The sequence below is a fragment of the Pan paniscus genome, chromosome 20 (genome assembly GCF_029289425.2).
Source record: "Pan paniscus chromosome 20, NHGRI_mPanPan1-v2.0_pri, whole genome shotgun sequence".
NCBI lineage: Eukaryota > Metazoa > Chordata > Mammalia > Primates > Hominidae > Pan > Pan paniscus.
Window position 1 is genome coordinate 13,079,809 of NC_073269.2, and position 27,973 is coordinate 13,107,781.

Sequence of the window (27,973 nt, forward strand, 5' to 3'; positions counted from 1 at the left end):
CCGGGCTGGTCTTGAACTCCTGACCTCAAATGATCCAAGTGCTGGGATTACAGGCATGAGTCACTGCACCTGGCCTTTGAATGGGCTCTGGGAATTACATGATAATATTAGATGAACATTAATTTTCTGATTTTGAAGGTTATACTGTGATTATGTGCAAAAGTGTGCTTATACTAAGTGAACATATAGGGCAGTATTTTTTTAAAAAATTGATCTGTCTTAGAGATGGGGGTGGGTGAGTTTACTATGTTGCCCAGACTGGCCTCGAACTCCTGGGCTCAAGTGATCCTCTTGCCTCAGCCTCCAGAGCAGCTGGGACTACAGGCCTGGGCCACCACGCTTGGCTAACTTTTATTTTATTTTACTATTTATTTATTTATTTGAGACAGAGTCTCGCTCTGTCGCCCAGGCTGGAGTGCAGTGGCGCGATGTCAGCTCACTGCAAGCTCTGCCTCCCGGGTTCACGCCATTCCTCTGCCTCAGCCTCCCGAGTAGCTGGGACTACAGGCGCCCGCCACCACGCCCGGCTAATTTTTTTGTATTTTTAGTAGAGACGGGGTTTCACCGTGTTAGCCAGGATGGTCTCGATCTCCTGACCTCGTGATCCGCCCGCCTCGGCTTCCCAAAGTGCTAGGATTACAGGCGTGAGCCACCGCGCCCATCCTTTTAAATTTTTTGTAGAGACGGGATCTCACCATGTTGCCCAGGCTGGTCCCCAACATCTGGCCTCAAGCGATCCTTCCGTCTCGGCCTCCCAAAGTGCTCCGATTACAGGCGTGAGCCACTGCACCCGGCCAGTCTCAAAAAAAAAAAAGTTGAATTCTGCAGAGGTTTTATTTATTAGAGGACGCTGGCCGTCTGCAGGTGGCGCAGCAGCACCCCTCGTGCCTGGGGCGGGGCTGGGGCGGGGCCAGTGCTGGGGCGGAGCCGGAGCTGGGGGCGGAGCCAAGACGCGGCAGGGGCGGAGCCAGCAGCTGCGGCGCAGCGGGGCCTGTGCGGCCCAAGTCGTCCCTGTGGCCTCCGGCCCCGCCTCTTAGGGCGGGACGTGCAAGGCGATTGGCGAATGCAGACGAGAGGCGGTCGCTATTGGTCCGCGGCGCTGTCGGCTCGGCGGGCGGTGCCCGGACGCAGGTGCCGGCCGGAGCGGAGCTAGTGGCGCCGACGGGCCGGGCCGGGCCGGGACCGGGGCCGAGGCGAACCGAGGGGCCTGTGCGGCCGCCCGGCCCGGCCGCGGATCAGGTAGGCACGGGCCTGCAGGTAGGGCCGGAGGACGCCAGTCCGCGGGCCGGCCCCGGGTTCGAGGCCGGAGCTCGGCACCCGGGCGGGACGACTGGGCTCGATTCCTTGGCCACAGCCTTCTCGGGGACGCGGGGACCTCAGTTCCCGTGTCAAGGCCGGTGGGAGGTCTCCGGGGTCCGGCACACATAGGCGCCTCTCCGAGCCTCGGTTTCCCCACCTGTGAAACTGGGTCATCCCATTGCCAACCTGATGGGGCGTCTGGGAGGATTCAGGAGGTGGCTGGTGCAGAAAACGCCTGACACACAGTAGGCAACTGCTAAGTGGCCAATGCCCTTCCCCAACCTCCTTCTCAGAGCGGCTCTGCCTGCAAAATAGTAAGTTATAATATAATGACCCAGCCACTTTGCACAAAGATGCTGAAACAGGATGCCCTGTGCTATGTGGGTGCTCAAAACGGGGTAGTCAAATGGGCATGTTGAGCTCATTCAGTTCTTTTGAAACCATACTGAGTAGGTGGAAGCAGTAGAAATGTCCCCTGTTATACAGTTGAGAGAGTCCAGGCTCAAAGAGGTTAAGTGTCTTGCCCAGGGCCACACAGCACATAAGGAGTAGAGCTGGGATTGGAACCTTGCTTCTCATGCAGGGAGGAATGAATGCAATAACAACCTCCACATTTACCCTAAAAAATATTAATAGAGCTTTTATTGAGCACTTACTGTGTGTGCCGGGGTTGACTGTGTGACCTCTCATCAACAACTCTGTAAGCTGACGACAGTAATTATAATAAGAGCTAATAGTTATTAACTTCTTAATTTTTTACTAATTTATGAACTACATATCATTATGACTCCCCGTCTTTTTTTTTTTTTTAGACAGAGTCTCTCTCTCTTGCCCAGGCTGGAATGCAGTGGCACGATCTCAGCTCATTGCAACCTCTGCCTCCCAGATTCAAGCAATTCCTACCTCACCCTGGTCAAGTAGCTGGGATTACAGGCCCCCGCCACCGTGCCTGGCCAATTTTTGTCTTTTTAGCAGAAACGGGGTTTCACCATGTTGACCAGGCTGGTCTCGAACTCCTGGCCTCAAGTGATCCACCTTCCTTGAACTCCCAAAGTGCGCAAAGTGCTGGGATTACAGGCGTGAGCCACTGCGCCCGGCCTGTAACACTCGTTTTAGAGATGAGAATACTGAGGCTGAGAGAGTAAAACAGCTGCCTGAGACCACAATGTAGGGAGTTTTAGGGCCCTCTGATTCCTCTGCCCTCTGTTTCCTACCTTCAGGAAAAGGAGCCTGGGCAGGTATGGAAAAGACTGGGGGGCCTCAGTGCCACCCTAAACAAGCCTAGCTAAGGGTGAGCTTTACTGGATGAATTCAGCCTGGAGGCTCCTTCTCAGGAGACCCCTCCATGGACAGAGTCCACCAGCTCCATCATTAGAATGAGGCCCAGAGAAGCAAAGTGACTTGAACCAGGACACCCAGCATCGGTGGCATAGCCAGGAGGGCCAGGAGTTAAAGAAACCAGGTCTCTTGAGGTCCAGAACCACTCTCTGGACTGTTTTAAATTCAAATTCTGGCACCACCCCTTCCTAGCTGTATGACCTTGGGAAAGTAGGTGCCTCTCTCTGAGCTTCAGCCTCTTTCCCCATCATAGGGTGTAATTATTGGTTTGTTGTGAAGACTCAATGAGATCTATCTCCAGGCTGGGCGTGGTGGCTCATGCCTGTAATCCCAACAGTTTGAGAGGCCAAGGCGGGCAGATCACTAGGCCAGGAGTTCAGGACCAGCCTGGGCAACTTGGCAAAACACCATTTCTACAAAAAAATACAAAAATTAGCTGGATGTGGTGGTGTGCAGAGCTACTCAGGAGGCTGAGGTGGGAGGATCACCTGAACGTGGGGGCGGTGGAAGCTTCAGTGAGCTGTGATTACTACACTGCCCTCCAGCCTTTTGGGTCAAAAGGAAAAAAAAAAACAGACAAAAGAAAGAAAAGAAATAGGCCAGGCGCGGTGACTCATGCCTGTAATCCCAGCACTTTGGGAAGCCAAGGCGGGCGGATCACCTGAGATAAGGAGTTTGAGACCATCCTGGCCAACATGGTGAAACCCCGTCTCTACTAAAAATACAAATAATTAGCCAGCCGTGGGTGGAGGGCACCAGTAATCCCAGCTACTCTGGCGGTTGAGGCAGGAGAATCGCTTGAACCTGGGAGGTGGAGGTTGCAGAGAGCCGAGGTGGTGCCATTGCTCTCCACCCTGGGCAACAAGAGTGAAACTCCATCTCAAAAAAAAAAAAAAAAAAAAAAAACAGACAAAAGAAAGAAGAGAAATAAATCTCCTGGGCATTGGGCCAAGTTTGCTGGAGCCATCGGATCACTCTCCCATTTCAGCAGCCTCAGAGCTGAGTCCGACTTGCAGTCACCCTCTCTTTGTGTCCAGCCTCAAGTTTGGCCTCTTCCAGGCCTGGGCCTCTGTGGTTTGAGTGGACCTCTAGCCTCTAAATATCTCTGATGCCCACCACAGGGGCTGGCCGACCAGGATCGGAGGGTCGAGAGATGTGGCTCTCTCACGCTGTGCTTAAACGGAGTGAGGATTGAGAAATGACTACAACATGGCCAGGCACAGTGGCTCATTCCTGTAATCCCAGCACTTTAGGAGGCTGAGGTGGGCAGATCACGAGGTCAGGAGTTCGAGACTGGCCTGGCCAACATGGTGAAACCCTGTCTCTACTAAAAATACAAAAATTAGCCGGGTATGGTGGTGGGTGCCTGTAATCCCAGCTACTCGGGAGGCTGAGGCAGGAGAATCCCTTGAACCCAGGAGGTGGAGGTTGCAGTGAGCTGAGATCGGCCACTGTACTCCAGCCTGGGCGACAGAGCGAGACTCTGTCTCAAAAAAAAAAAAAAAAAAAAAAAAATGACTGCAGCAGCAACCAGAAATGCAGCAGCTCTGGGCTAGACAGAGGGCCAGGTGCTGGGGACAGCGGGAGGCAATCTGACAGGGTCTCTTTTTTACAGAATTCACTGCAGGGTAGGACAACAGACGTGGCTAAATACGTAGATGAATAAGTAGAATGTTTCAGACAGGGACACATGCCACGAGTGGAATCAAGTGGACCCCATTGGCACTTCATTGATTGATTGAGACAGGGTCTTGCTCTGTGGCCCAGGCTGGAGTGCAGTTGTGTGATCATGGCTCACTGCAGCCTCAACCTGGGTGCAAGCGATTCTCCCACCTCAGCCTCCTGAGTAGCTGGGATTACAGGCGCATATCACCACACCCGGCTCATTTTTGTATTTTTTGTAGAGACGGGGTCTTGGTATGTTGCCCAGGCTTCTCTCAAACTCCTGGGCTCAAGCGATCCTCCCACCTCAGCCCCCAAAGTGTTGGGATTACAGGCATGAGCCAATGCACCGGGCCCCAGACAGCATTGTCGAGAAGGCTTCTCCAGGAAGGTGACCTTTGAAGGAGACACTTATAACAACTGTTTCGAGTTCAGTGAGATGATGACTATGTATGGAGATTGCTTGGCATAGTGTCTGGTTCTTAATAGATAGAAGCTGCTAGTATAATTTTGGTGGTTTGCAGGCCTTGCATTAAGAGATTTACCTGTGGTGTTTTTTTTTTTTCTCCCTGATAGAAGAAATATTAGAACACCATATGCAGGAGCTGGGATAGTTCCTGTAATATCCAGTTATTTGCAGAAATGTAAAGACCAGGCCAGGGGTGGTGGCTCAAGCCTGTAATCCCAGCACTTTGGGAGGCCGAGGCGGGCAGATCACTTGAGATCAGCAGTTGGAGACCAGCCTGGCCAACATGGTGAAACCCTGTCTCTACTAAAAATACAAAAATGAGCTGGGTGTGGTGACACACAGCTGTAGTCACAGCTACTCGAGAGGCTGAAGCAGGAGAATTGCTTGAACCCAGGAGCCTGAGGTTGCAGTAAGCTGAGATCACACCACTGCATTTCAGCCTGGGTAACAGAGTGAGACCCTGTCTTTTTTTTTGGGCGGGGGGATGAAGTCTCGCTGTCACCCAGGCTGGAGTGCAGTGGCGTGATCTCAGCTCACTGCAAACTCCGTCTCTCAGGTTTAAGCGATTCTCCTGCCTCAGCCTCCCAAGTAGCTGGGATTACAGTTGCCCGCCGCCATGCCCAAGTAATTTTTGTGCTTCTAGTAGAGATGGGGTTTTGCCATGTTGGCCACACTGGTCTCGAACTCCTGACTTCAGGTGATCCACCCGCCTCGGCCTCCCAAAGTGCTGGGATTACAGGCATGAGCCACTACGCCCGGCCAATACCCTGTCTTTTTTTTTTTTTTTTTTTTTGAGAAACAATTTCACTCTTGTTGCCCAGGCTGGAGTGCAATGGTGCGATCTCGGCTCACCGCAACCTCTGCCTCCCAGGTTCAAGCGATTCTCCTGTCTCAGCCTCCCGAGTAGCTGGGATTACAGGCATGCGCCAACACGCCTGGCTAATTTTTTTGTATTTTTAGTAGACACAGGGTTTCTCCATGTGGTCAGGCTCGTCTTGAACTCCTGACCTCAGGTGATCTGCCCACCTCAGCCTCCCAAAGTGCTGGGATTACATGCGTGAGTCACCACGCCTGGTCAAGACCCTGTCTTAAAAAAAAAGAAATGTAAAGACCTATCCTCAGAAGGGCTGGGCTGGAGGAAAGGACTCGTCTCTGCCTGCCTTCCCGTAAAGAGCCCAGCCGCTTCCCCTTTGGCCTCTGAGCTTAAGGTTCTGGTTGCAGGGACTTGGGAGGGAGAGCAGCAGGCACCCTGTGTCAGGCCCGGCCACTGCCCTGTGGGTGTTATCTCAGGCCTGCAGTCTTCCTCTTGGGTCCCTGCCTTTGGGCAATACTTGCTTATCTGGCCTGCAGAGGCCTGACTATGTGCTCAGAAGAACATGTGAGGCCAGGAAGGCTGCTGGCTGAGCTGTTTAGAGGGCATTTATCCAGCAGTGAACTGTCCTAGTGCAAGAGTTAGTAATTGCTCCCCTGTTCCTTCACCTCCCCGCTTTGGAGCTCAGATTTGTTTTTTTGTTTGTTTGTTTGCTTGCTTGCTTTGTTTTGTTTTAGAGACTGGAGACTGGGTCTTGCTCTGTTACCCAGGCTGGAGTGCAGTGGTGTGATCATAGCTCACTACAGCCTTGAACTCCTGGGCTCAAGAGGTTGAGGCTCCCTCCTCAGCCTCCCAAGTAGCTGGGACTACAGGCTTTCAGCACCATGCCTGGCTAATTCAAAAAAACCTTCAGAGAGATAGGGTCTCTCTATGTTGCCCTAGCTCGTCTCAAACTCCTGGCCTCAAGTGATCCTCCTGCTTGGACCTCCCAAAGCGCTGGGATTACAGGTATGAACAACTTCCCCCGGCCCGGGGCTCGGATTTTGATTGGCAGTTTACAAGCTGACTTGGGGCGGGGGTGGGAATACTTCGCTGAGTACTTGATTGCCTCTCTTGCTTGGACTTTCTGAACACTTTAGGGGCTGCAGGGGCTCTGGACATTGTAGCTCTTGGGGGTTGGACAAGCTGGGAACAGAGATCCTTGGCTCCAGGGCACCTGTATTGGCTTCAAGGAGGTCTCCAGAAAGGGCCCTTGTTTCTTCAATGAAATTCTCTGCCAGGCCGGGTGCAGTGGCTCACACCTGTAATCCCAGCACTTTGGGAGTCCGAGGCAGATGGATCACCTGAGGTCAGGAGTTTGAGACCATCCTGGCCAACATGGTGAAACCCCATCTCTACTAAAAATACAAAAATCAGCCGGGCGTGGTGGCTCATGCCTGTAATCCCAGCACTCTGGGAGGCCAAGGCAGGAGGATCACAAGGTCAAGAGATCAAAACCATCCTGGCCAAAATGGTGAAACCCCATCTCTACTAAAAATACAAAATTAGCTGGGCATGGTGGCGCGTGCCTGTAGTCTCAGCTACTCAGCAGGCTGAGGTAGGAGAATCATTTGAGCCAGGGAGGCGGAGGTTGCAGTGAGCCAAGATCGCGCCATTGCACTCCAGCCTGGGCAACAGAGCCAGACTCCATCTCAAAAAATAAATAAATAAAATACAATAAAAATAAAAATAATTGCCGGGCGCAGTGGCTCACGCCTGTAATCCTAGCACTTTGGGAGGCTGAGGCAGGTGGATCACAAGGTCAGGAGATGGAGACCATCCTGGCTAACATGATGAAACCCCGTCTGTACTAAAAATTCAAAAAATTAGCCAGGTGTGTTGGCGGGCGCCTGTAGTCCCAGCTACTCGGGAGGCTGAGGTAGGAGAATGGTGTGAACCCAGGAGGTGGAGCTTGCAGTGAGCTGAGATCGCGCCACTGCACTCCAGCCTGGGTGACAGAGCGAGACTCCGTCTCAAAAAATAAATAAATAAATAAATAAATAAATAAATAAATAATTAGCTGAGTGTGGTGGTGGGCCCCTGTAATCCCAGCTACTCGGGAGGCTGAGGCAGGAGAATCGCTTGAACCTGTAAGGTGGAGGTTGCAGTGAGCCGAGATCATGCCATTGCACTCCAGCCTGGGCGACAAGAGTGAAACTCCATCTCAAAAAATAAATAAATAAATAAATATAAATAAAAATACAAAAATTAGCCAGGCATGGTGGTGCACGCCTGTAGTCCCGGCTACTTGGGGGGCTGAGGCAGGAGAATCGCTTGAACCCAGGAGGTGGAGGTTGCAGTGAGCTGAGATCGTGCCACTGCACTCCAGCCTGGGCAACACAGCGAAACTCTGTCTCAAAAAAAAAAAAAAAAAAAGAGAACTGGTTCTGATACCTTATCTGGAAAGGTGATATTAGTTGAAAGGTGGTCCTGGCCCTGGAGGCTTTGAGGGTAAGAGCAGGCCTAGCTTTTCTTGTCTTCTCTTTTTTAGAGACGGGTTCTCACTCTGTGGCACAGGCAGGAGTGCTGTGGGCACCGTCATAGCTCACTGCAGCCTCAAACTCCTGGGCTCAAGTCATCCTCCCACCTCAGCCTCACAAGTGGCTGGGACTATAGGCTTGTGCTACCACGCCTGGCTAATATTTTTGGTTTTCTTTAGTAGAGCCAGGGTTTCACCATGTTGCCCAGGCTGGTCTCAAACTCCTGAGCTGAGGCAATCGGAGGCAGGCGGATTGTCTTGAATCCAAAGTGCTGGGATTACAGGTGTGAGCCACTGCTCCTGGCCTAATTTTCTCATTTTTTGTAAAGATAGAGTCTTGATGTGTTGCCTAGGCTGGTCTCAAACTCCTGGGGCTCAAACACTCCTCCTACCTTGGCTTCCAAAGCACTAGGATTATAGACATGAGCCACCACACCTGGCCAGGCCTAGCTTTCCTGTTTTTTTTTTTGTTTTTTTTTTTTTTTGAGACAGAGTCTTGCTCTGTCGCCCAGGCTGGAGTGCAGTGGCGTGATCTCGGCTCACTGTAACTTCCCCCTCCTGGGTTCAAGCGATTGTCCCGCCTCAGCCTCCCAAGTAGCTGGGACTACAGGCGCGTGCCACCATGCCTGGCTAGTTTTTTGTATTTTTAGTAGAGACAGGGTTTCACTGTGTTAGCCAGAATGGGAAACCTAGCTTTTCTTTTTTTTTTTTTACTTTTTTCTTTCTTTTTTTTTTGTATTTTTAGTAGAGACAGTGTTCCACCATGTTGGCCAGGATGGTCTCGATCTCTTGACCTCGTGATCCACCCGCCTCAGCCTCCCAAAGTACTGGGATTACAGGCGTCAGCCACCGCACCTGGCCAGGGAAGCATAGCTTTTCTTAGGAGAGTGAGAAATAATACAACCCAAGCTCCTGCTGTATACCAGCCTTGTGCTGAGTTACATGCATCATCTCCTTGAATCCTCACTGCCCCTACAGAGGCCCATTTTACAGATCGTGCAAACTGAGGCTCAGAGATGTAAATGGTTTAGTGGTCCCTACAGCCTTGACAAGAGGGGACTCAAATCTTAGTCCGTCAGGCTCATTAACCTTGCCCCTAACCTCTGCACTGGCCTGTTCCCAGGCTCCTGGAACCATGGGCCTCAGGCCCTGAGGATACAGGGCTCCCGGTGGCCATGACGACGGGTGACTGCTGCCACCTCCCCGGCTCCCTGTGTGACTGCTCCGGCAGCCCTGCCTTCTCCAAGGTCGTGGAGGCTACGGGCCTTGGACCGCCCCAGTATGTGGCACAGGTGACTTCAAGGGATGGCCGGCTCCTCTCTACCGTCATCCGTGCCTTGGACACACCGAGGTGAGTGGTGACTGCGTGGATATCCTGGCCTTTGTTGCCTCTTCTCTCTGGGCGCAGTGAGTTTCTCCCAGCCTGGGGTTAGAAGTCCAACCGTTGACAGAGGGCCAAGTGGGTAAATAGAGAAAGAGACAAAAACAGTTATCGCCTTGTGGAAACAGAGGCCTAGCTTTGGCCGGGTCTGATTCTTTAGGAAAAGCTGAAATTCCAGATTATTATGTGAAATCTGAAGGTCAAATGTTGTCAAGTAACACACTTTTGGGAGGCAGTATAGGGGGCGGTCAGGAGTGCAGGCTGTGGGCTCAGTGCCTGGGCCCTGACCCTGAGTGGACACCTCTGTCTCTCCCAGAGTGACCTGGGACAAATTACTTCACCACTGTATCTCTCTTTTTTTTTGGAAACAGAGTCTCATTTTGTTGCCCAGGCTGGAGTGCAGTGGCGCAGTCTCAGCTCACTGAAACCTCCGCCTCCCAGGTTCAAGTGATTTTCCTGCCTTAGCCACCCGAGTAGCTGGGATTACAGGCACCTGTCACCACACCTGGCTAGTTTTTGTACTTCTAGCAGAGACGGGGTTTCGCCATGTTGGCCAGGCTGGTCTCAAACTCCTGACCTCAGGTGATCTGCCCGTCTTGGCCTCCCAAAGTGCTGGGATTACAAGTGGGAGCCACCGTGCCCAGCCTCTTTTTAAATTTTTTTTTTTTTTTTTTTTTTTTTTAGAGAGTCTTGTTTTGTCACTCAGGCTGGAGTACAGTGGCGTGATCTCGGCTCACTGCAACCTCTGCTTCCCGGATTCAAGCGATTCTCCTGCCTCAGCCTCCTTAGTACCTGGTTCTACAGACACGCGCCACCACACCCAGCTAATTTTTGTATTTTTGGTAGAGATGGGGTTTCACCATGTTGGCCAGGCTGATCTTGATGTCTTGACCTCATAATCCACCTACCTCAGCCTCCCAAAGTGTTGGGATTACAGGCGTGAGCCACCGTGCCTGGCCCCTTTTTTTTTTTTTGAGGCAGGCAGAGTCTCGCTGTGTCGCCCAGCTGGAGTGCAGTGGCACAGTCTCGGATCACTGCAACCTCCGCCTCCTGGGCTCAAGGGATTCTCCTGCCTCAGTCTCCTGTGTAGCTGGGATTACAGGAGTGAGCCACTGCACCTGGCTACTTTTTGTATTTTTAGTAGACATGGTGAGCCACTGCACCTGGCCCCCATTTCCTTCTAATCTGTATCTTTTGCATTATTTCCCTGCCAAAATTTCATGAGTAAAGCCCATTTCCCTAGCGCAGCATCTGAGGCGGGCAGTGCACACAGCACAGCAGCCTAGGGTACTCTGCCCTGGAGTCAGACTTCCTGGGTCCCAGTCCCAGCTGCATGGACTCCTGACTGCAAGTTTGCAGAAATGAGTTCACTCCTCCTGGCCTCCGTTTTCTCATATGTAAGATGGAAGCAAAAATAGCACCTGATGGCCAGGCACGGTGGCTCCCGCCTGTAATCCCAGCATTCTGGGAGGCCGAGGCGGGTGGATCGCTTGAGCTCAGGAGTTTGAGACCAGCCTAGGCAACACAGGGAGAACCTGTCTCTACCAAAAAAAAAAAAAAAAAAAAAAAAAAAAAAGAATAGTGCCTGGTACATAGTAAGTGCTCAACAAATTTTTTTTTTTTTTTTTTTTTGAGACGGAGTCTCGCTCTGTTGCCCAGGCTGGAGTGCAGTGGCGCGATCTCGGCTCACTGCAAGCTCCGCCTCCCGGGTTCACGCCATTCTCCTGCCTCAGCCTCCCGAGTAGCTGAGACTACAGGCGCCCGCCACCACGCCCGGCTAATTTTTTGTATTTTTAGTAGAGGCGGGGTTTCACTGTGTTAGCCAGGATGGTCTCGATCTCCTGACCTCATGATCCGCCCGCCTCTGCCTCCCAAAGTGCTGGGATTACAGGCGTGAGCCACCGCGCCCGGCCGTGCTCAACAAATATTAAGGCTTTTTTTTTCCTCTCTTCTCTGAATTTGTTTTTTTGTTTTGTTTTGTTGTTTTGGAGACAGAGTCTCATTTTGTCACCCATGCTGGAGTGCAGTGGCATGATCTCAGCTCACTGCAACCTCTGCCTCTTGGGTTCAAGCGATTCTCCTGCCTCAGCCTCCCAAGTAGCTAGGATTACAGCCCCCCCGCCCCGACCATGCCCGACTAAGTTTTGTATTTTTTTAGTAGAGACGGGGTTTCACCATGTTAGTCAGGCTGGTCTCCTGACCTCAGATGACCCACCCACCTCGGCCTCCCAAAGTGTTGGGATTACAGGCATGAACCACTGTGCCTGGCCTCTTCTCTGAATTTGCTCTCCCAAACTTTTTCACAGTTTCCCAGAACAAGCTCCAAACTGACGTGATTCTTCCTCAAGATTCTCGTCACTTCTGTTTCCCTGGGTTGGTTTCCGGACAAGGGGTTCCTTTTTTGTTAACTTTGTTTGTGTGTGTACTTGCGGGAGGGTGGGATTGGGGTATGGGTTCAGAAAGGAGGCAGGCAGGCATGCCCTTTTGCCATTGCAGGAGGAAATAGCAGTCCAGGGACAGGACTGTTGAGAAAGCAGCCATGAGCAGCCTGTTGGGCTCTTTTTAAAGCCACGCAACTCCACCCCGCAGCATGAGAATCTGAGAAAAGGATAGAAAACAGTCATTTCCAGGCCGGCGTGGTCGCTCATGCCTGTAGTCCCAGCACTTTGGAAGTCCAAGGCTGAAGGATGGCTTGAGCCCAGAAGCTCAAGACCAGCCTGGTCAACACAGTGAGACCCCCCCTCTCTAGAAAAAGTTAAAAAATATTAGCTGTGTGGCGTGGTGCCACCTGTAGTCCCAGCTACTCGGGAGACTGAGGCAGGAGGATTGCTCGAGCTAGGGAGTCCGAGGCTGCAGTGAGCTGTGATTGCACCACTGCACTCCAGCCTGGGTGACTCAAAAAAAAAAAAAGAAAGAAAGAAAAAAAAATACAGTCTCTCTGAGAGGAAATTGGCGTTGTCTGGAAAATAGCTCTTCTTTGTGCGACCTCACAGTCTGCCTTCTGGCCAGAAATGTTTGGGAAACAGTGACTCATGGCTGTTTGGCCTCTGGGCCACGCCCCCTGCCTCCTGAGCTGCCCTGGGAAGGACCCGGCATCCCCAGAGACTGGGCCAGGGCTGGAGACTTTTCCGAGGCAGCTTTCTGCAGATGCTTTTTATTTCTATTTCCCCCTCACAAGGGCAGAGGAGCAGGTGAGCACTTCTCTCTGGACGCACAGGTTTCTCAGGTAGCACGGGCTTCAGGTGTGATTAGATCCAGGGGCCCGCAAAGATGTCCTTAAGAATCTACCTTTCCCAGGCCTTGCGCAGTGGCTCATGCCTGTAATCCCAGCACTTTGGGAGGCCGAGGCGGGTGGATCACGAGGTCAGGAGATCGAGACCATCCTGGCTAACACGGTGAAACCCCGTCTCTACAAAAAATACAAAAAATTAGCCGGGCGTGGTGGCCGGCGCCTGTAGTCCTAGCTACTCTGGAGGCTGAGGCAGGAGAATGGCATGAACCTGGGAGGTCGAGCTTGCAGTGAGCCGAGATCGCGCCACTGCACTCCAGCCTGGGTGACAGAGCAAGACTGTCTCAAAAAAAAGAAAAAAAAAGAATCTACCTTTCCCTGTCTCTTGGCTCTGCTCTCCTCTGTGCTGGCATCATTCACAGGCTCCACACAGAGACTAGGCAGCTGCAGGAGCTCCAGGCTTCTGTCAGCCTTGTGGCCGACAGTTCTGGAGTTTACGGGGAAACAAAGAATTTTAGGAATAGATTATCGGTGACACTGATGGTATCATACAAGCCTGAGTTGGTTGCATGAGCAGGGGTGTGTGCTGTTCTATTTTCTTTTTCTTTTTTTCAAATGGTCTCACTCTGTTGTCCAAGCTGGAGTACAGTGGTACAATTATGGGTCATTGGAGCTTTGAACTCCTGGGCACATGTGATCCTCCTGCCTCAGCCTCCTAAGTAGCTGGGACCACAACATGTACCACCACGCCAAGATTAAGTCTTTAAAAAAAATTTTGGGACCGGGCGTGGTGGCTCACGCCTGTAATCCCAGCACTTTGGGAGGCTGAGGCGGGCAGATCACGAGGCAGGAGATTGAGACCATCCTGGCTAACACGGTGAAACCCCGTCTCTACTAAAATACAGAAAAAAAAAAAATTAGCTGGGCATGGTGGCGTGTGCCTGTTGTCTCAGCTACTCGGGAGGCTGAGGCAGGAGAATCGCTTGAACCTGGGAGGCGGAGGTTGCAGTGAGCTGATATCACACCACTGCACTCCAGCCTGATGACAGAGCGAGACTCCATCTCAAAAAAAATAAATAAAATTTTTTTTTTATAGAGATGAGATCTCACTAGGTTGCCCACACTGGCCTTGAACTCCTCGGCTCAAGTGATCCTCCCGCTTCAGCCTTCCAAAGTGCTAGAATTACAAGCATGAGCTACTGCTCCCGGCCTGGTGTTCTGACTGGTCCAGTATGAGGCCTGAGGTCATGAGGAGTGTTGTCTGCTCTGCCCTAGTCCTTGAGGATTTTTTTTTGTTTTTGAGGAGGAGCCTCACTCTGTCACCCAGGCTGGAGTGCAGTGGTGTAATCTCGGCTCACTGTAACCTCTGCCTTCCAGGCTGAAGTGATACTCCTGCCTCAGCCTCCCCAGTAGCTGGGATTACAGGCACCTACCACCACGCCCAGCTAATTTTTGTATTTTTAGTAGAGACGGGGTTTCACCATGTTGGCCAGGCTGGTCTTGAAATCCTGACCTCATGATCCTCCTGCCTCGGCCTCCCAAAGTACTGGGATTACAGGAATGAGCCACCTCACCCAGCTGGTCTTTGAGGATTAAGAGTCGAGGGTTGGGGGCCGGGTGCGGTGGCTCACGCCTGTAATCCCAGCACTTTGGGAGCCTGAGGCAGGCGGATCACAATATCAGGAGATCGAGACCATCCTGGCTAACATGGTGAAACCCTGTCTCTACTAAAAATACGAAAACACAATTAGCCGGGCGTGGTGGCAGGTGCCTGTAGTTCCAGCTACTCGGGAGGCTGAGGTGGGAGAATGGCGTGAACCTGGGAGGCAGAGCTTGCAGTGAGCCGAGATCGCACCACTGCACTCCAGCCTGGGTGACAGAGCGAGACTCTGTCTCAAAAAAAAAAAAAAAAAGAGTTGAGGGTGGGGAAGTTGTGCAGGACAATCAGGGTGGGTATTTTAGGGAAATTTGGAGAGGACATGGGGGGCGGGCATAACAGATGCCCATCTTGGGTCTGAGAGGGTGCTGCAGGGTCCCTGGGAAGGAAACACATCGCTCCACCTGTGGGAGTCTGGGAAGGCTTCGCAAGGTTACCTTCCCTGCATCTCCTTCCCAAAGGGAAGGACATTTAGAGCTGGGCATTGAAGGATGAGTAGGAGTTCACCAAGTGGCAGCATGGGGTAAGGGTGAGCTTGTGATCCAGTGGGTAGTGAAGCAGGTATAGACAGAAAGCCCAATCATTGCTCATGGGTCCTATCTCTGTGTCCAGTGACGGTCCCTTCTGCCGGATCTGCCATGAGGGAGCGAACGGGGAGTGCTTGCTGTCCCCGTGTGGCTGCACCGGCACGCTGGGTGCCGTGCACAAGAGCTGTCTGGAGAAGTGGCTTTCCTCATCTAACACCAGCTACTGCGAGCTGTGCCACACGGAGTTTGCAGTGGAGAAACGGCCTCGACCCCTCACAGAGGTACCCTTAAGAGTCTGAGACTGCGGTGGGCAGTGGGGAGAGGGCAGACATGGGGGCCAAAGGCAGGAGCTGCCCCGGGCAATCTGGTGGTCCTCCTAGGGCAGAACTCCCTACCGCCCCTGTCTACCAGGTGGGTCTGCTGATGGTGTGTCAGAAACCAGGCCTAGGGTTTAAGAGCTCCCAGACCCATTAACCTCTCCCTGTTTTCATTCAGTCTTTCTTCTTCTTCTCTCTTCTTCTTCCTTCTCCTTCTTCTTCTTTTTGAGACAGAGTCTAACTCTTTTCCAGGCTGGAGTGCAGTGGTGCGATCTCGGCTCACTGCAACCTCTGCCTCCCAGGTTCAAGCGATTCTTCTGCTTCAGCCTCCCAAGTAGCTGGGATGACAGGCGTGCGCCACCATGCCCAGCTAATTTTCTGTATTTTTAGTAGAGATGGGGTTTCACCATGTTGGCCAGGCTGGTCTCGAACTCCTGACCTCAAGTGATCTGCCCACCTCAGCCTCCCAAAGTGCTGGGATTACAGGCATAAGCCACCGCTCCCAGCCTGTGTCTTTCATTAGCAGAGATTTCCTGGGCACCTCCAGCATGCCCAGCACTCTGTTAGGCACTGGGGACCCAGCCACCAACAAGACACGTAGGGCTGGGCACTCATGGAGATTAAAGTCCAGTAACTTTAATCTGGACTTCGAAGCATCGCTTCTGATATGAGGTTACAGAAAAAAAAAAAAAAAATCAACAAAGCAACTGGTTTCTGGGAGCAATAGTGCAGTAAGGGAAAAACATGTCACAGGGGGTGGGGCAACTTGGGGTATCAGGCAAGGCCTCAAAAGGAGGTGAACCCCCCAGCTGAGGCCTGAGAGATGAAAAGGAACAAGCTGCCGGGCACAGTGGCTCATGCCTGTAATCCCAGCACTTCGGGAGGCCGAGGCGGGCAGATCACTTGAGGTCAGGAGTTCGAGACCAGCCTGGCCAACATGGTGAAACCCCGTCTCTACTAAAAATACAAAAAAAAAAAAAAAAAAAAAAAGTCCAGACGCGGTGGCTCACGCCTGTAATCCTAGCACTTTGGGAGGCCAAGATGCATGGATCACCTGAGGTCAGGAGTTAAAGACCAGCCTGGCCAACATGGCAAGACCCTGTCTCTACTAGCTATACAAAATTAGCCAGGTGTGGGCTGGGCACGGTGGCTCATGCCTGTAATCCCAGCACTTGGGGAGGCCGAGGCGGGCGGATCACGAGGTCAGGAGATCAAGACCTTCCTGGCTAACATGGTGAAACCCCATCTCTACTAAAAATACAAACAATTAGCCGGGCGTGGTTGCAGGTGCCTATAGTCCCAGCTACTCGGGAGGCTGAGGCAGGAGAATGGCCTGAACCCAGGAGGCGGAGCTTGCAGTGAGCTGAGATCAGGCCACTGCACTCCAGCCTGGGCGACAGAGTGAGACTCCATCTCAAAAAAAAAAATTAGCCAGGTATGGTGGTGGGTGCCTATAATCCCATCCACTAGGGAGGCTGAGGCAGGAGACTGGCTTGAACCCTAGGGAGGCTGAGGCAGGAGAATTGCTTGAACCCTAGGGAGGCTGAGGCAGGAGAATTGCTTGAACCCGGGAGGCGGAGGTTGCAGTGAGCTGAGACTAAGCCACTGCACTCCAGCCTGGGTGACAGAGCAAAACTCTGTCTCAAACAATGAGAAAAAAGCTGGGTGTGGTGGCGCATGCCTGTAATCCCAGCTACTTGGGAGGCTGAGGCAGGAGAATCACTTAAAGCTGGGAGGCGGAGTTTGCAGTGAGTTGAGATAGCGCCACTGCACTCCAGCCTGGGCAACAGATTTGAGACTCTATCTCAAAAAAAAAAAAAAAAACAAAAAACCCAAGGCTGGACGTGGTGGCTCACAATCCCAGCACTTTGGGAGGCAGAGGTGGGTGGATCACCTGAGTTCAGGAGTTCGAGACCAGCCTGGCCAATGTGGTAAAACACCATCTCTACTAAAAATACAAAAATTAGCTGGGCATGGTGGCGGAGGCCTGTAATCCCAGCTTGAACCCGGGAGGCGGAGGTTGCAGTGAGCCAAGATTGCACCACAGCACTCCAGCCTGGGCAACAAGAGCGAAACTCCGTCTCAAAAAACAAAAAACAAAAACCTTGGAAAAGCCCCTGGCCCACCTGGGAGCCAGAGTGTAGGGAGAAAAGTGGGAGGGAGGTCCAGCCCCTTCACACACCCTCCCACACCCACTTTGGTCTCCGTGCTACAGCCACACAGCCCCCTCCCCACACATCTTGTCTAGGCTGCCTCCCCCTATCCCAGGGCCTTTGCATCTGCCGCCCCTGCAGCCTAGAGCCCCATCTCCCCCATTCTTCACGTGGTTCCTTCTGTTCATTCCGTTCTCTTCAATGTCACCTCCTTGGCAAGGCCTTGCCCCATGTGACCGTTCACCCATTTCATACCTCCACTGCCAGCATGGGAGGGCAGGGGCCCTTTCTGTCTCATCCACCGGAATTTCATGAATTAAGCCCATTTCTTGGCTGGGTGTGGTAGCTCATGCCTGTAATCCCAGCACTTTGGGAAGCCAAGGTGGGAAGATCACTTGAGGCCAGGAGTTCAAGACCAGCCTGGGCAACACAGCAAGACCCTGTCTCTACAAAAAAATCAAAGAAATAAAATAAATTATTATTATTATTATTATTATTCTGAGACAGAGTCTTACTCTGTCGCCCAGGCTGGAGTGCAGTGGCACGATCTTGGCTCACTGCAACCTCCACCTCCCGGGTTCAAGCAATTCTCCTGCCTCAGCCTCCTAAGTAGCTGGGATTATAGGTGCGTGCTACCACGCCCAGCTAATTTTGTATTTTTAGTAGAGGCAGGGTTTCTCCATGTTAGCCAGGCTGGTCTCGACCTCCTGGCCTCAAGTGATCCACCCACTTTGGCCTGCCAAAGTGCTAGGATTACAGACGTGAACCACCGCACCAGGGCTTTTTTTTTTTTTTTTTTTTTAAGCCCATTTCTTTTGGCCTGTCATCTGGGGAAGGCCAAGCGTAGTAGATTAGTAGCCAAAGACGCTTCAGCCCTGGAGCAAGACTTCCCAGGTTGGAACCCCAGCTTTGTGGACTATGTAGCTGTGTGAGTTTGCTCACTTGAGTTAATTCCTCTGTGCCTCAGTTTCCCCATCTGCAAAATGGGGGTAAATGTGCCCAGCACCTGGCAGGGCCTGGCTCCTCACGGGCTCAATAAATGTTTGAAAGAAGGAAAGGGCCAGGCGTGGTGGCTTACACCTGTAATCCCAGAACTTTGGAAGGCCGAGGTGGGCAGATCACTTAAGGTCACAAGTTCGAGACCAGCCTGACAAACATGGTGAAACCCCATCTCTACTAAAAATACAAAATTAGCAGGGCATGGTGGCGCTTGCCTATAATCCCAGCTACTCAGGAGGCTGAGGTGGGAGAATCGCTTGAACCTGGGATGTTGAGGTTGCAGTGAGCCGAGATCGTGCCACGGCACTCCAGCCTGGCTGACAGAGCGAGACTGTCTCAAAAAATATATATACATACAAAATTAGCTGTGCATGGTGGCGCTTGCCTGTAATCCCAGCTACTCCGGCGGCTGAGACAGGAGAATTGCTTAAACCCAGAAGGTCGAGGTTGCAGTGAGCCGAGATCACACCATTGCACTCCATCCTGGGCAACAGAGTGAGAATCTGTCTCAAAAAAAAAAAAAAAGAAAGAAGGAAAGGACAGAGGGAGGCCTAGGCCTGGAGGTCCTGACCCCTCCCCCTCAGTAGCCCCTTCTCTGCCCCCTCTCCTCTGCCCCCTATCCTCTCCCCTGCAGTGGCTGAAGGACCCGGGGCCGCGGACGGAGAAGCGGACACTGTGCTGCGACATGGTGTGTTTCCTGTTCATCACGCCGCTGGCCGCCATCTCAGGCTGGTTGTGCCTGCGCGGGGCCCAGGACCACCTCCGGCTCCACAGCCAGCTGGAGGCCGTGGGTCTCATTGCCCTCACCATCGCCCTCTTCACCATCTATGTCCTCTGGACGCTGGTGAGTGGCTGTGGTTGTGCAGCATGCGTCTCGAGCTCTGCCGCTGGGAGCAGCAGGGCCAAGGATTTGGCCCCTGGCTTGTGGGGCACGGGGCTCCCTGGCTGCCTCTGTCTATGGCTGTGGGTGGAAGAGACCTTCTGAGGTCACCCTGCCTCTCCAGGAGCTTGAGATTCCAAATGTGACAAAGGTCTAGGGAATCCCTGAGCCAGGTGTGAACCTTGACCTGAGTGCAGGAACCCCCATCCATGAACCCCCAAGATTAGGAGTGGGGCAGAGAGGAGCAAAAGCCTGAGAGAGAGATCGGGGGAGAACAAGATAGTGGGGAAATATATATTGATTAAGAAATTGAGGCTGGGCATGGTGGCTCACGCCTGTAATCCCAGCACTTTGGGAGTCCAAGGTGGGTGGATCACCTGAGGTGGGGAGTTCAAGACCAGCCTAACCAGCATGAAGAAACCCCATCTCTACTAAAAATACAAATTAACCAGGTGTGGTGGCACATGCTTCTAATCCCAGCTACTTGGGAGGCTGAGGCAGGAGAATTGCTTGAACTCGGGAGGCGGAGGTTGCAGTAAGCCGAGATCATGCCATTGCACTCTAGCCTGTGTAAGAAGAGCGAAACTCCATCTCAAAAAAAAAAAAAAAAAAAGGAAAAAAGAAAAAAGAAAGAAATTGAAAGGGAAAACCCAGGCACAGTGGCTTACTCCTTTAATCCCAGCACTTTGGGAGGCCAAGGCAGGTGGATCACCTGAGCCCAGGAGTTCAAGACCAGCCTGGCCAACATGGTGAAACCTTGTCTCTACTAAAAATACAAAAATTTAGCTGTGCGTGGTGGTGGGTGCCTGTAATCCCAGCTACTCGGGAGGCTGAGGCAGGAGAATCACGTGAACCTGGGAGGCAGAGGTTGCAGAGAGCCGATATTGCGCCACTGCACTCCAGCCTGGGCGACAAGAGCAAAACTCTGTCTCAATAAAAATAAAAACAAAAATAAATTGAAAGAGGAAAGCCAGGTGCGGTGGCTCATGCCTGTAATCCCCATACTTTGGGAGGCTGAGGCAGGCGGATTCCTTGAGGTCAGGAGTTTGAGACCAGCCTGGCCAACATGGTGAAACCCCATCTCTACTAAAAATACAAAAAATTAACCTGGTATGGTGGCATGTGCCTGTCATCCCAGCTACTAGGGAAGTTGAGGCAGGAGCATCGCTGAAACCCAGAAGCCAGAGGTTGCAATGAGCCGAGATCCTGCTACTGTACTCCAGCCTGGGCGACAGAGTGAGATTCTGTCTTTAAAAAAAGAAAAAGAAAGAAAGAAAAGAAAAGAAAAAGAAATTGAAGGGGAAGAGAGAGAGGAACTGAGATGAAAACACTGAGTGAGGCCAGGCCCAGTGGTTGTAACATCTGCAGTCCTAGCACACTGGGAAGCTGAGGCAGGAAGATTGCTTGAAGCAAGAAGGTTCAAGACCAGGACGGGGCAACAAAGCAAGATGCCCATCTCTATAAAAAATTTAAAAATTAGTGGTGGTGTGCACTTACACTCTCAGCTACTCTGGAGGCCAAGGTGGGAAGATCTCTTGAGATCAGGAGTTTGAGACTAGCAGGGCAACTTAGGGAGACCCCATCTCTACAAAAGGAAAATAATTAGCTGGGCATGGTGGCTCACACCTGTAATCCCAATACTTTAGGAGGCCGAGGTGGGAAAATCCCTTGAGGCCAGGAGTTCAAGACCAGCCTGGGCAACATAGAAAGACCCCGTGGCTACAAAAATTTTTAAAAAATTAGCTGGGCATGGTGGCACATGCCTGTAGTCCCAGCTACCTGGGAGGCTGAGTCAGGAGGATCACTTGAGCCCAAGAGTTTGAGGCTGCAGTGAGCTGTGATCACACTACTATACTCCACCCTGGGTGACAAAGCAAGACCCAGTATCAAAAAAAGATAAAAAGCCTGGGTGCAGTGCTTCTGCCTGTAATCCCAGTATTTTGGGAGGCTGCAGCAGGAGGATCACCATAGCCCATGAGTTCAAGATCAGCCTGGGCAAGATGGTGAGACCCCATCGCAAAAAATAATAATAGGGGCTGGGCATGGTGACTCATGCCTGTAATCCCAGCACTTTAGGAGGCTGAAGCAGGCAGATTGCTTGAGCTTACGAGTTTGAGACCAGCCTGGGCAAAGTGGCAAAACCCCATCTCTAGAAAAAATACAAAAGTTTGTCGGCCGTGGTGGTGTGTGCCTGCAGTCTCAGCTACTCCGGAGGGTGAGGTGGAGGATCGCTTGAGCACTGGAGGCAGAGGTTGCAGTGAGCCGAGATTGCACCACTGAACTTTACCTGGGTGATAGAGCCTGACCTTGTCTCGAAGAAAATAATAATATTAATAAAAGAAAAAGGAAAAAAAAAGGCTGGGTGCAGTGGCTCATGCCTGTAATCCCAGCACTTTGGGAGGCTGAGGGGGGCATATCACTTGAGGTCAGGAGTTCAAGACCAGCCTGAGAAACATGGTGAAACCCCGTTTCTACTAAAAATACAAAAAATTGGCCAGGCATGGTGGCTCACGCCTGTAATCCCAGCACTTTGGGAGGCTGAGGCGGGTGGATCACGAGGTCAGGAGTTCAAGACCAGCCTGACTAACATGGTGAAACAGTGTCTCTACTAAAAATACAAAATTAGCTGTGTGTGGTGGCACATGCCTGTAATCCCAGCTACTCAAGAGGCTGAGGCAGGAGAATCGATTGAACCTGGGAGGCAGATGTTGCAGTGAGCTGAGATTGCACCATTGCACTCCAACCTGGGCAACAGAGCAAGACTCCGTCTCAAAAAAAAGAAAAGAAAAGAAAAGAAAAATTAGCCAGGTGTGGTGGCACATGCCAGTAATCCTAGCTACTCGGGAGGCTGAGGCACAAGAATCACTTGAATTCGGGAGGTGGAAGTTACAGTGAGCCAAGATCGTGCCACTGCACTCCAGCCTGGGTGCCTGAGTGACAGAATAAGACTCTGTCTCAACAAAAAAAAAAAGAAAGAAAAAAAGCCTGAATGAGAGACAGACAGAGACAGACAGAATGATGGGGGTGTGAGGTATTGTTCTAGGCCTCTGGTAGGCAGCAGAACCCTTGCTTAGAGGCAAAGGCTCCCCCAAATCTCACCCCTCAGACATAACCACTATTGTCCAGCTGTAGGGGAGTCCCTGCCTCACAAAGTATTTTTCAATGAACCTACCAGCATTTCTTTTTTTTTTTTTTTTTTTTTTTTTTTTTTGAGACAGGGTCTTGCTCTGTCACCCAGGCTAGAGTGCAGTGGCACAATGTTGGCTCACTGCCATCTCCGCCTCCTGGGCTCAAGCGATTCTCCTGTCTCAGCCTCCTGAGTAGCTAGGATTACAGGCATGTGCCACCACACCCAGCCAATTTATATATTTTTAGTAGAGACGAGGTTTCGCCATGTTGGCCAGGCTGGTCTCGAACTCTTGACCTCAGGTATCCACCCACCTTGGCCTTCCAAAGTGCTGAGATTACAGGCATGAGCCATCGCGCCCTGCCCCTACCAGCATATTTTAAAATATGTAAATAGGATGAAATCATAGCTACTGTTTTAGCATCTGCTTGTTTTCATTTTGCTGGTGTTCTTTAAAAAAAAAAACCCACACACACAAGGAGGCAGCCACCCGGCAGACATTCATTGTATGGGTGGACCATATTTATTTAACAAATCACTTTTGACAGGCACTGGGATTTTTTCCAATGTGTGTGTGGTTTCATTTCTACTTCTTTTTTTTTCCATTATGAACAGTGCTTTGGGCACTGTCCATGCAAATGTTTCTTGGGAACTTGCTTGGTCAAAGGATGTGAACCACTGACCTTTATTTATTTATTTATTTAGCCGGAGTCTCACTGTGTCGCCCAGGCCGGAGTGCAATGGTGCGATCTCGGTTTACTGCAACTTCCGCCTCCCGGGTTCAAGCAGTCCTCATGCCTCAGCCTCCCGAGTAGCTGGGATTAAGGCATCTGCCACCATGTCTGGCTAATTTTTGTATTTTTAGTAGAGACGAGTTTTCACCATGTTGGCCAGGCTGGTCTCGAACTCCTGGACTCAGGTGATCTGCCCACCTTGGCCTTCCAAAATGCTGGGATTATAGGCGTGAGCCATTGCGCTAAGCAACATTTATTTTTTAATTTTTTTTTTTTTTGAGACAGAGTCTCGCTCTGTCACCAGGCTAGAGTGTAGTGATGCGATCTTGGCTCACTGCAACCTCTGCCTCTCAGGTTCAAGCAATTCTCCTGCCTCAGCCTCCCGAGTAGCTGGGACTACAGGTGTGCGCCACCATGCCCAGATAATTTTTTTAATTTTTAGTAGAGACAGGGTTTCACCATGTTGGCCAGGATGGTCTCGATTTCTTGACCTCGTGATCCGCCCGCATCTGCCTCCTAAAGTGCTGGGATTACAGGTGTGAGCCACCGCGCTGGGCCATTTAAAAAATTTTTTATAGACTAATTTTTAGAGCAATTTTAGGTTCACAGCAAAATTTAGCAGAAAGTACAAAGAGTTCCTGTATATCACCCTGCTCCATACGCACACAACTTGCACAGCCTCCCCCACTATTAACATTGTTTACCCAAGCAGTGCATTTATTACAATCAGTGAACCTTCATTATCCCTTTAAAGCCATAGTTCACATTAGGATTCACTTCTTTTGTTTGTTTGTTTTGAGATGGTATCTCGCCCTGTCTCTCAGACTGGAGTGCAGTGGTGCGATCTCCGCTCACTGCAACCTCTACCTCCTGGGCTCAAGCGATCCTCCCACCTCGGCCCTCCCAAGTAACTAGGACCACAGGTGCCCACTACCACACCTGGCTAGTTTTTGTATTTTTTGTAGAGACAGTGTTTTGCTATGTTGTTGTAGCTGGTCTTAAACTCCTGGGCTCAAACTCCTGGGCTCAAACCTTGGCTTCCCAAAGTGCTGGGATTACAGGTGTGAGCCACTGCACCTGGCCTTTTTGTGTGTGTGTGTGTGTGTGTGTGTGTGTGTGTGTGTGGCGGGGAGGGGATAGGATTGTTCTTTGTCACCCAGGCTGCAGTGCAGTGTGGCGTGATCATGGCTCACTGCAGCCTCAACCTCCCAGGCTCAATTGATCCTCCCACCTCAGCTTCCTGAGTAGCTAGTATTACAGATGTGTGCACCACGCCTGGCTAATTTTTGTATTTTTTTGGTGGAGACGGGGTTTTGCCATGTTGCCCAGGCTGGGAGTTGACTCTTGCTGTTGGACATTTATAAGTTTTGATGAATGTATAATGACATGTATTCACTATTTTTTTTATTTTTTTGAGACAGAGTCTCACTGTGTGCCAGGCTGGAGTGCAGTGGTGCGATCTTGGCTCACTGCAACTTCCGCCTCCCGGGTTCAAGCGATTCTCCTGCCTCAGCCTCCCGAGTAGCTGGGACTACAGGCCTGTGCCACCACGCCCAGCTAATTTTTGTATTCTTATTGGAGATGGGGTTTCACCATGTTGGCCAGGATGGTCTCGATCTCTTGACCTCGTGATCTGCCCACCTTGGCCTCCCAAAGGGCTAGGATTACAGGCGTGAGCCACTGCACCCGGCCATATTCACCATTATAATATCAGACAGAGTAGTTTCGTTGCCCTAAAAGTCCTCTGTGCTCTCTCTATTCATGCCACCCTCCTTTTCCCCAACGCCTATCCACTGCTGATCTTTTTACTGTCTCCATGGTTTAGCCTTTTCCAGAATGTCCTATAGTTGGAGTCATTCAGTATGCAGCATCTTCAGGTTGGTTTATTTCATTTAGTGATATGCATTTAAGGTTATTTTCGTGGTTTAAAGGCTTTTTTTTTTTTTTTTTTTTTTTGAGGCAGAGTCTCGCTCTTTCACCCAGGCTGTAGTGAAGTGGTGCGATCTCGGCTTACTGCAGCCTCCGCACCCCTCCCCCGCAGGTTCAAGCGATTCTCTTGCCTCAGCCTCCTGAGTAGCTGGAATTACAGGCACCTGCCACCATGCCTGGCTAATTTTGTATTTTTAATAGAGACAGGATTTCTCCATGTTCGTCAGGCTGGTCTCAAACTCTGGACCTCAGGTGATCCACCCACCTTGGCCTCCCAAAGTGCTGGGATTACAGGTTTGAGCCACTGTGCCCAGCATTTTTTTTTTTTTTTTGAGACAGGATCTCACTCTGTTGGATTGCAGTGGCGTGAGCACAGCTTGCTGCAGCGTCAACCTCCAGGGCTCAAATGATTCTCCTACCCCAGCCTCCTAAGTAGCTGGTACCACGGGCCTGGGCCACCATACCTGGCTAATTTTTAAATATTTGGTAGAGACAAGGTCTTGCTATGTTGCCTAGGCTGGCCTCCAACTCCAGAGCTCAAGGGGTCCCCCCGCCTCGACCTCCTAAAGTGCTGGGATTACAGGCATGAGCCACCTTACCCAGCTTCATTTCGTTTTAGCACTGAATAAGATCTCATTATCTGGAAGCACCACTGTTTATTCATTCATTCACCTATTTTTTTTTTTTTTTGAGACGGAGTCTCGCTCTGTCGCCCAGGCTGGAGTGCCGTGGTGCGATCTCGGCTCACCGCAAGCTCTGCCTCCCAGGTTCACACCATTCTCCTGCCTCAGCATCCCGAGTAGCTGGGATTACAGGTGCCCACCACCACGCCCGGCTAATTTTTTGTATTTTTAGTAGAGACGGCATTTCACCGTGTTAGCCAGGATGGTCTCGATCTCCTGACCTCATGATCCACCTGCCTCGGCCTCCCAAAGTGCTGGGATTACAGGCGTGAGCCACCACGCCTGGCCTCATTCACCTATTGAGTGACTTTTTTTTTTTAAACTTTTTTTTCGTTTGCACGTTTTGGTTGCACGTTTTGGCAATTATGTGACTGATTTACATTAAAAAAAATTTTTTTGAGACAGGGTCTCACTCTGTCGCCCAGGCTGGAGTGCAGTGGCGTGATATCGGCTCACTGCAGCCCATATCTCCCAGGCTCAGGCGATTCTCCTGCCTCAGCCTCCCAAGTAGCTGGGACTACAGGCCCGTGCCACCACGCCAGGCTAATTTTTGTATTTTTAGTAGAGACGGGGTTTTTGGTAGAGACAGGGTTTCTCCATGTTGCCCAGGTTGATCTTGAACTCCTGAGCTCAAGTGATCTTCCCCCGTGCCCGGGCTCCCAAACTACTGGGATTACAGGTGTGAGCCACCGCGCCCGGCCTGATTGATTGACATTTAATGCCTTCCAAGAGGCTGTTTCACTCCTTTCCCACTGAGAGGCAGGAAAGGAGCTCCCGTTTGCTTCCTGCTGGTGTGTGTGGGGTGTATCTTGTCTTTGCAGGACTCTGAAAGCTGGTGGGTGTCACCAGGAGTGTGAATGGGTCTGTGTGTGTGCACTTGGTGGGAGGAATGTTCATAAGCCAGCTCTGCTTCTGGAAGCATGAGCCCCAGCCATGGTTTGGGCCAACGCAGGTGCCACCACGGCGACTTGTTTTCCTCCCTTGTGGGTGGAGGCCTCCGCTCACTGCAGGGCTGCCCCACAGGTCTCCTTCCGCTACCACTGCCAGCTATACTCCGAGTGGAGAAAGACCAACCAGAAAGTTCGCCTGAAGATCCGGGAGGCGGACAGCCCCGAGGGCCCCCAGCATTCTCCACTGGCGGCTGGACTCCTGAAGAAGGTGGCGGAGGAGACACCAGTATGAATGCTGGGCTCTCCGGACCCTGCAGCAGAGAGGCCAGAGGTAGCTGGCGATACCCTGTCCTGTGGAAGGACTTCCACTTCAACACTTCCCGCACGGCCTGAACGCTTCTTAGGCCAAGAGACACCACGCGGAGCCTAGTCTGTGATCCTGTGTGAAGATATTTTCAGGGTTTTGTTTTTTTTTTTTGCATATGGAGGACAGGTGGACATGGTCCTGAGCTCTGGACGGAGCAGGCACCCTGATCTCATTCTGAGGTCCACATGGCACCTTCTGGGCCAGCAGCTGTGGCCGGTGTATCAAGGGCGCCCTTAAAGCTGGAACATTCCAGCAAGCTTCTTGCGCTTCTCTGCACCCGGCAGGCCCACTTTCCTGGCACCCTCGACTTTATATAAAAGTTGCACTGCGTTTCAAAAACCCACCCCTGAATGAATAAAAGGAGCCCTGGCTGGACAAAATGGACTTGTCAGTTATGTTTCTCAAAGGAGGCCTCCCAGGGAGGGACCACATGGAGGTAAAAAAATAACACTGGTGGCCAGCCAGGTGTAGTGACTCACTCCTGTAATCCCAGCACTTTGGGAGGCTGAGGTGGGTGGATCACAAGGTCAAGAGATCGAGACCATCCTGGCTAACATGGTGAAACCCTGTCTCTACTAAAAATATAAAAATTACTTGGGCATGGTGGTGCGCGCCGGTAATCCCAGGTGCTACACAGGAAGCTGATGCAGGAGAATCGCTTGCACCTGGGAGGTGGAGGTTGCAGTGAGCTGAGATGGCGTCACTGCACTCCAACCTGGCGACAGAGAGAGACTCCATCTCCAAAACAAAACAAAACAAAACAACAACAACAAAAAACACTGGTTGGCCAGGCACAGTGGCTCACGCATGGAATTCCAGCACTTTGGGAGGCTGAGGTGGGCGGATCACAAGGTCAGGAGTTCGAGACCAGCCTAGCCAATATGGTTAAATCTCGTCTCTACTAAAAATACAAAATGAGCCAGGCGTGGTGGCAGATACCTGTAGTCCCAGCTACTCGGGAGGCTGAGGCAGGAGAATCGCTTGAACCCGGGAGGCAGGGGTT

At 51.5% G+C, this 27,973-nt stretch overlaps 1 protein-coding gene across 8 annotated transcripts; it reads left to right on the forward strand.

Moving 5' to 3' along the window:
* Positions 1-1,082: 1,082 nt before the first annotated feature.
* On the forward strand, positions 1,083-27,350 carry MARCHF2 (membrane associated ring-CH-type finger 2). Of its 8 annotated transcripts, none has more exons than XM_057300500.2 (6): positions 1,114-1,239; positions 6,317-6,587; positions 9,221-9,448; positions 14,977-15,172; positions 18,995-19,204; positions 26,737-27,350. In XM_057300500.2, the coding sequence occupies exons 3-6, from the start codon at positions 9,273-9,275 to the stop codon at positions 26,893-26,895; spliced, it is 741 nt and encodes a 246-aa protein (XP_057156483.1). In that variant the 5' UTR covers positions 1,114-1,239; positions 6,317-6,587; positions 9,221-9,272; the 3' UTR covers positions 26,896-27,350. The 8 variants fall into 8 exon arrangements, with proteins under 8 accessions (XP_034801471.1, XP_034801472.1, XP_034801475.1 ...); XM_057300501.2 differs by having other exon boundaries at positions 1,123-1,613; XM_057300499.1 differs by having other exon boundaries at positions 1,123-1,239; positions 6,522-6,587.
* The last annotated feature ends 623 nt before the right edge of the window (positions 27,351-27,973 follow it).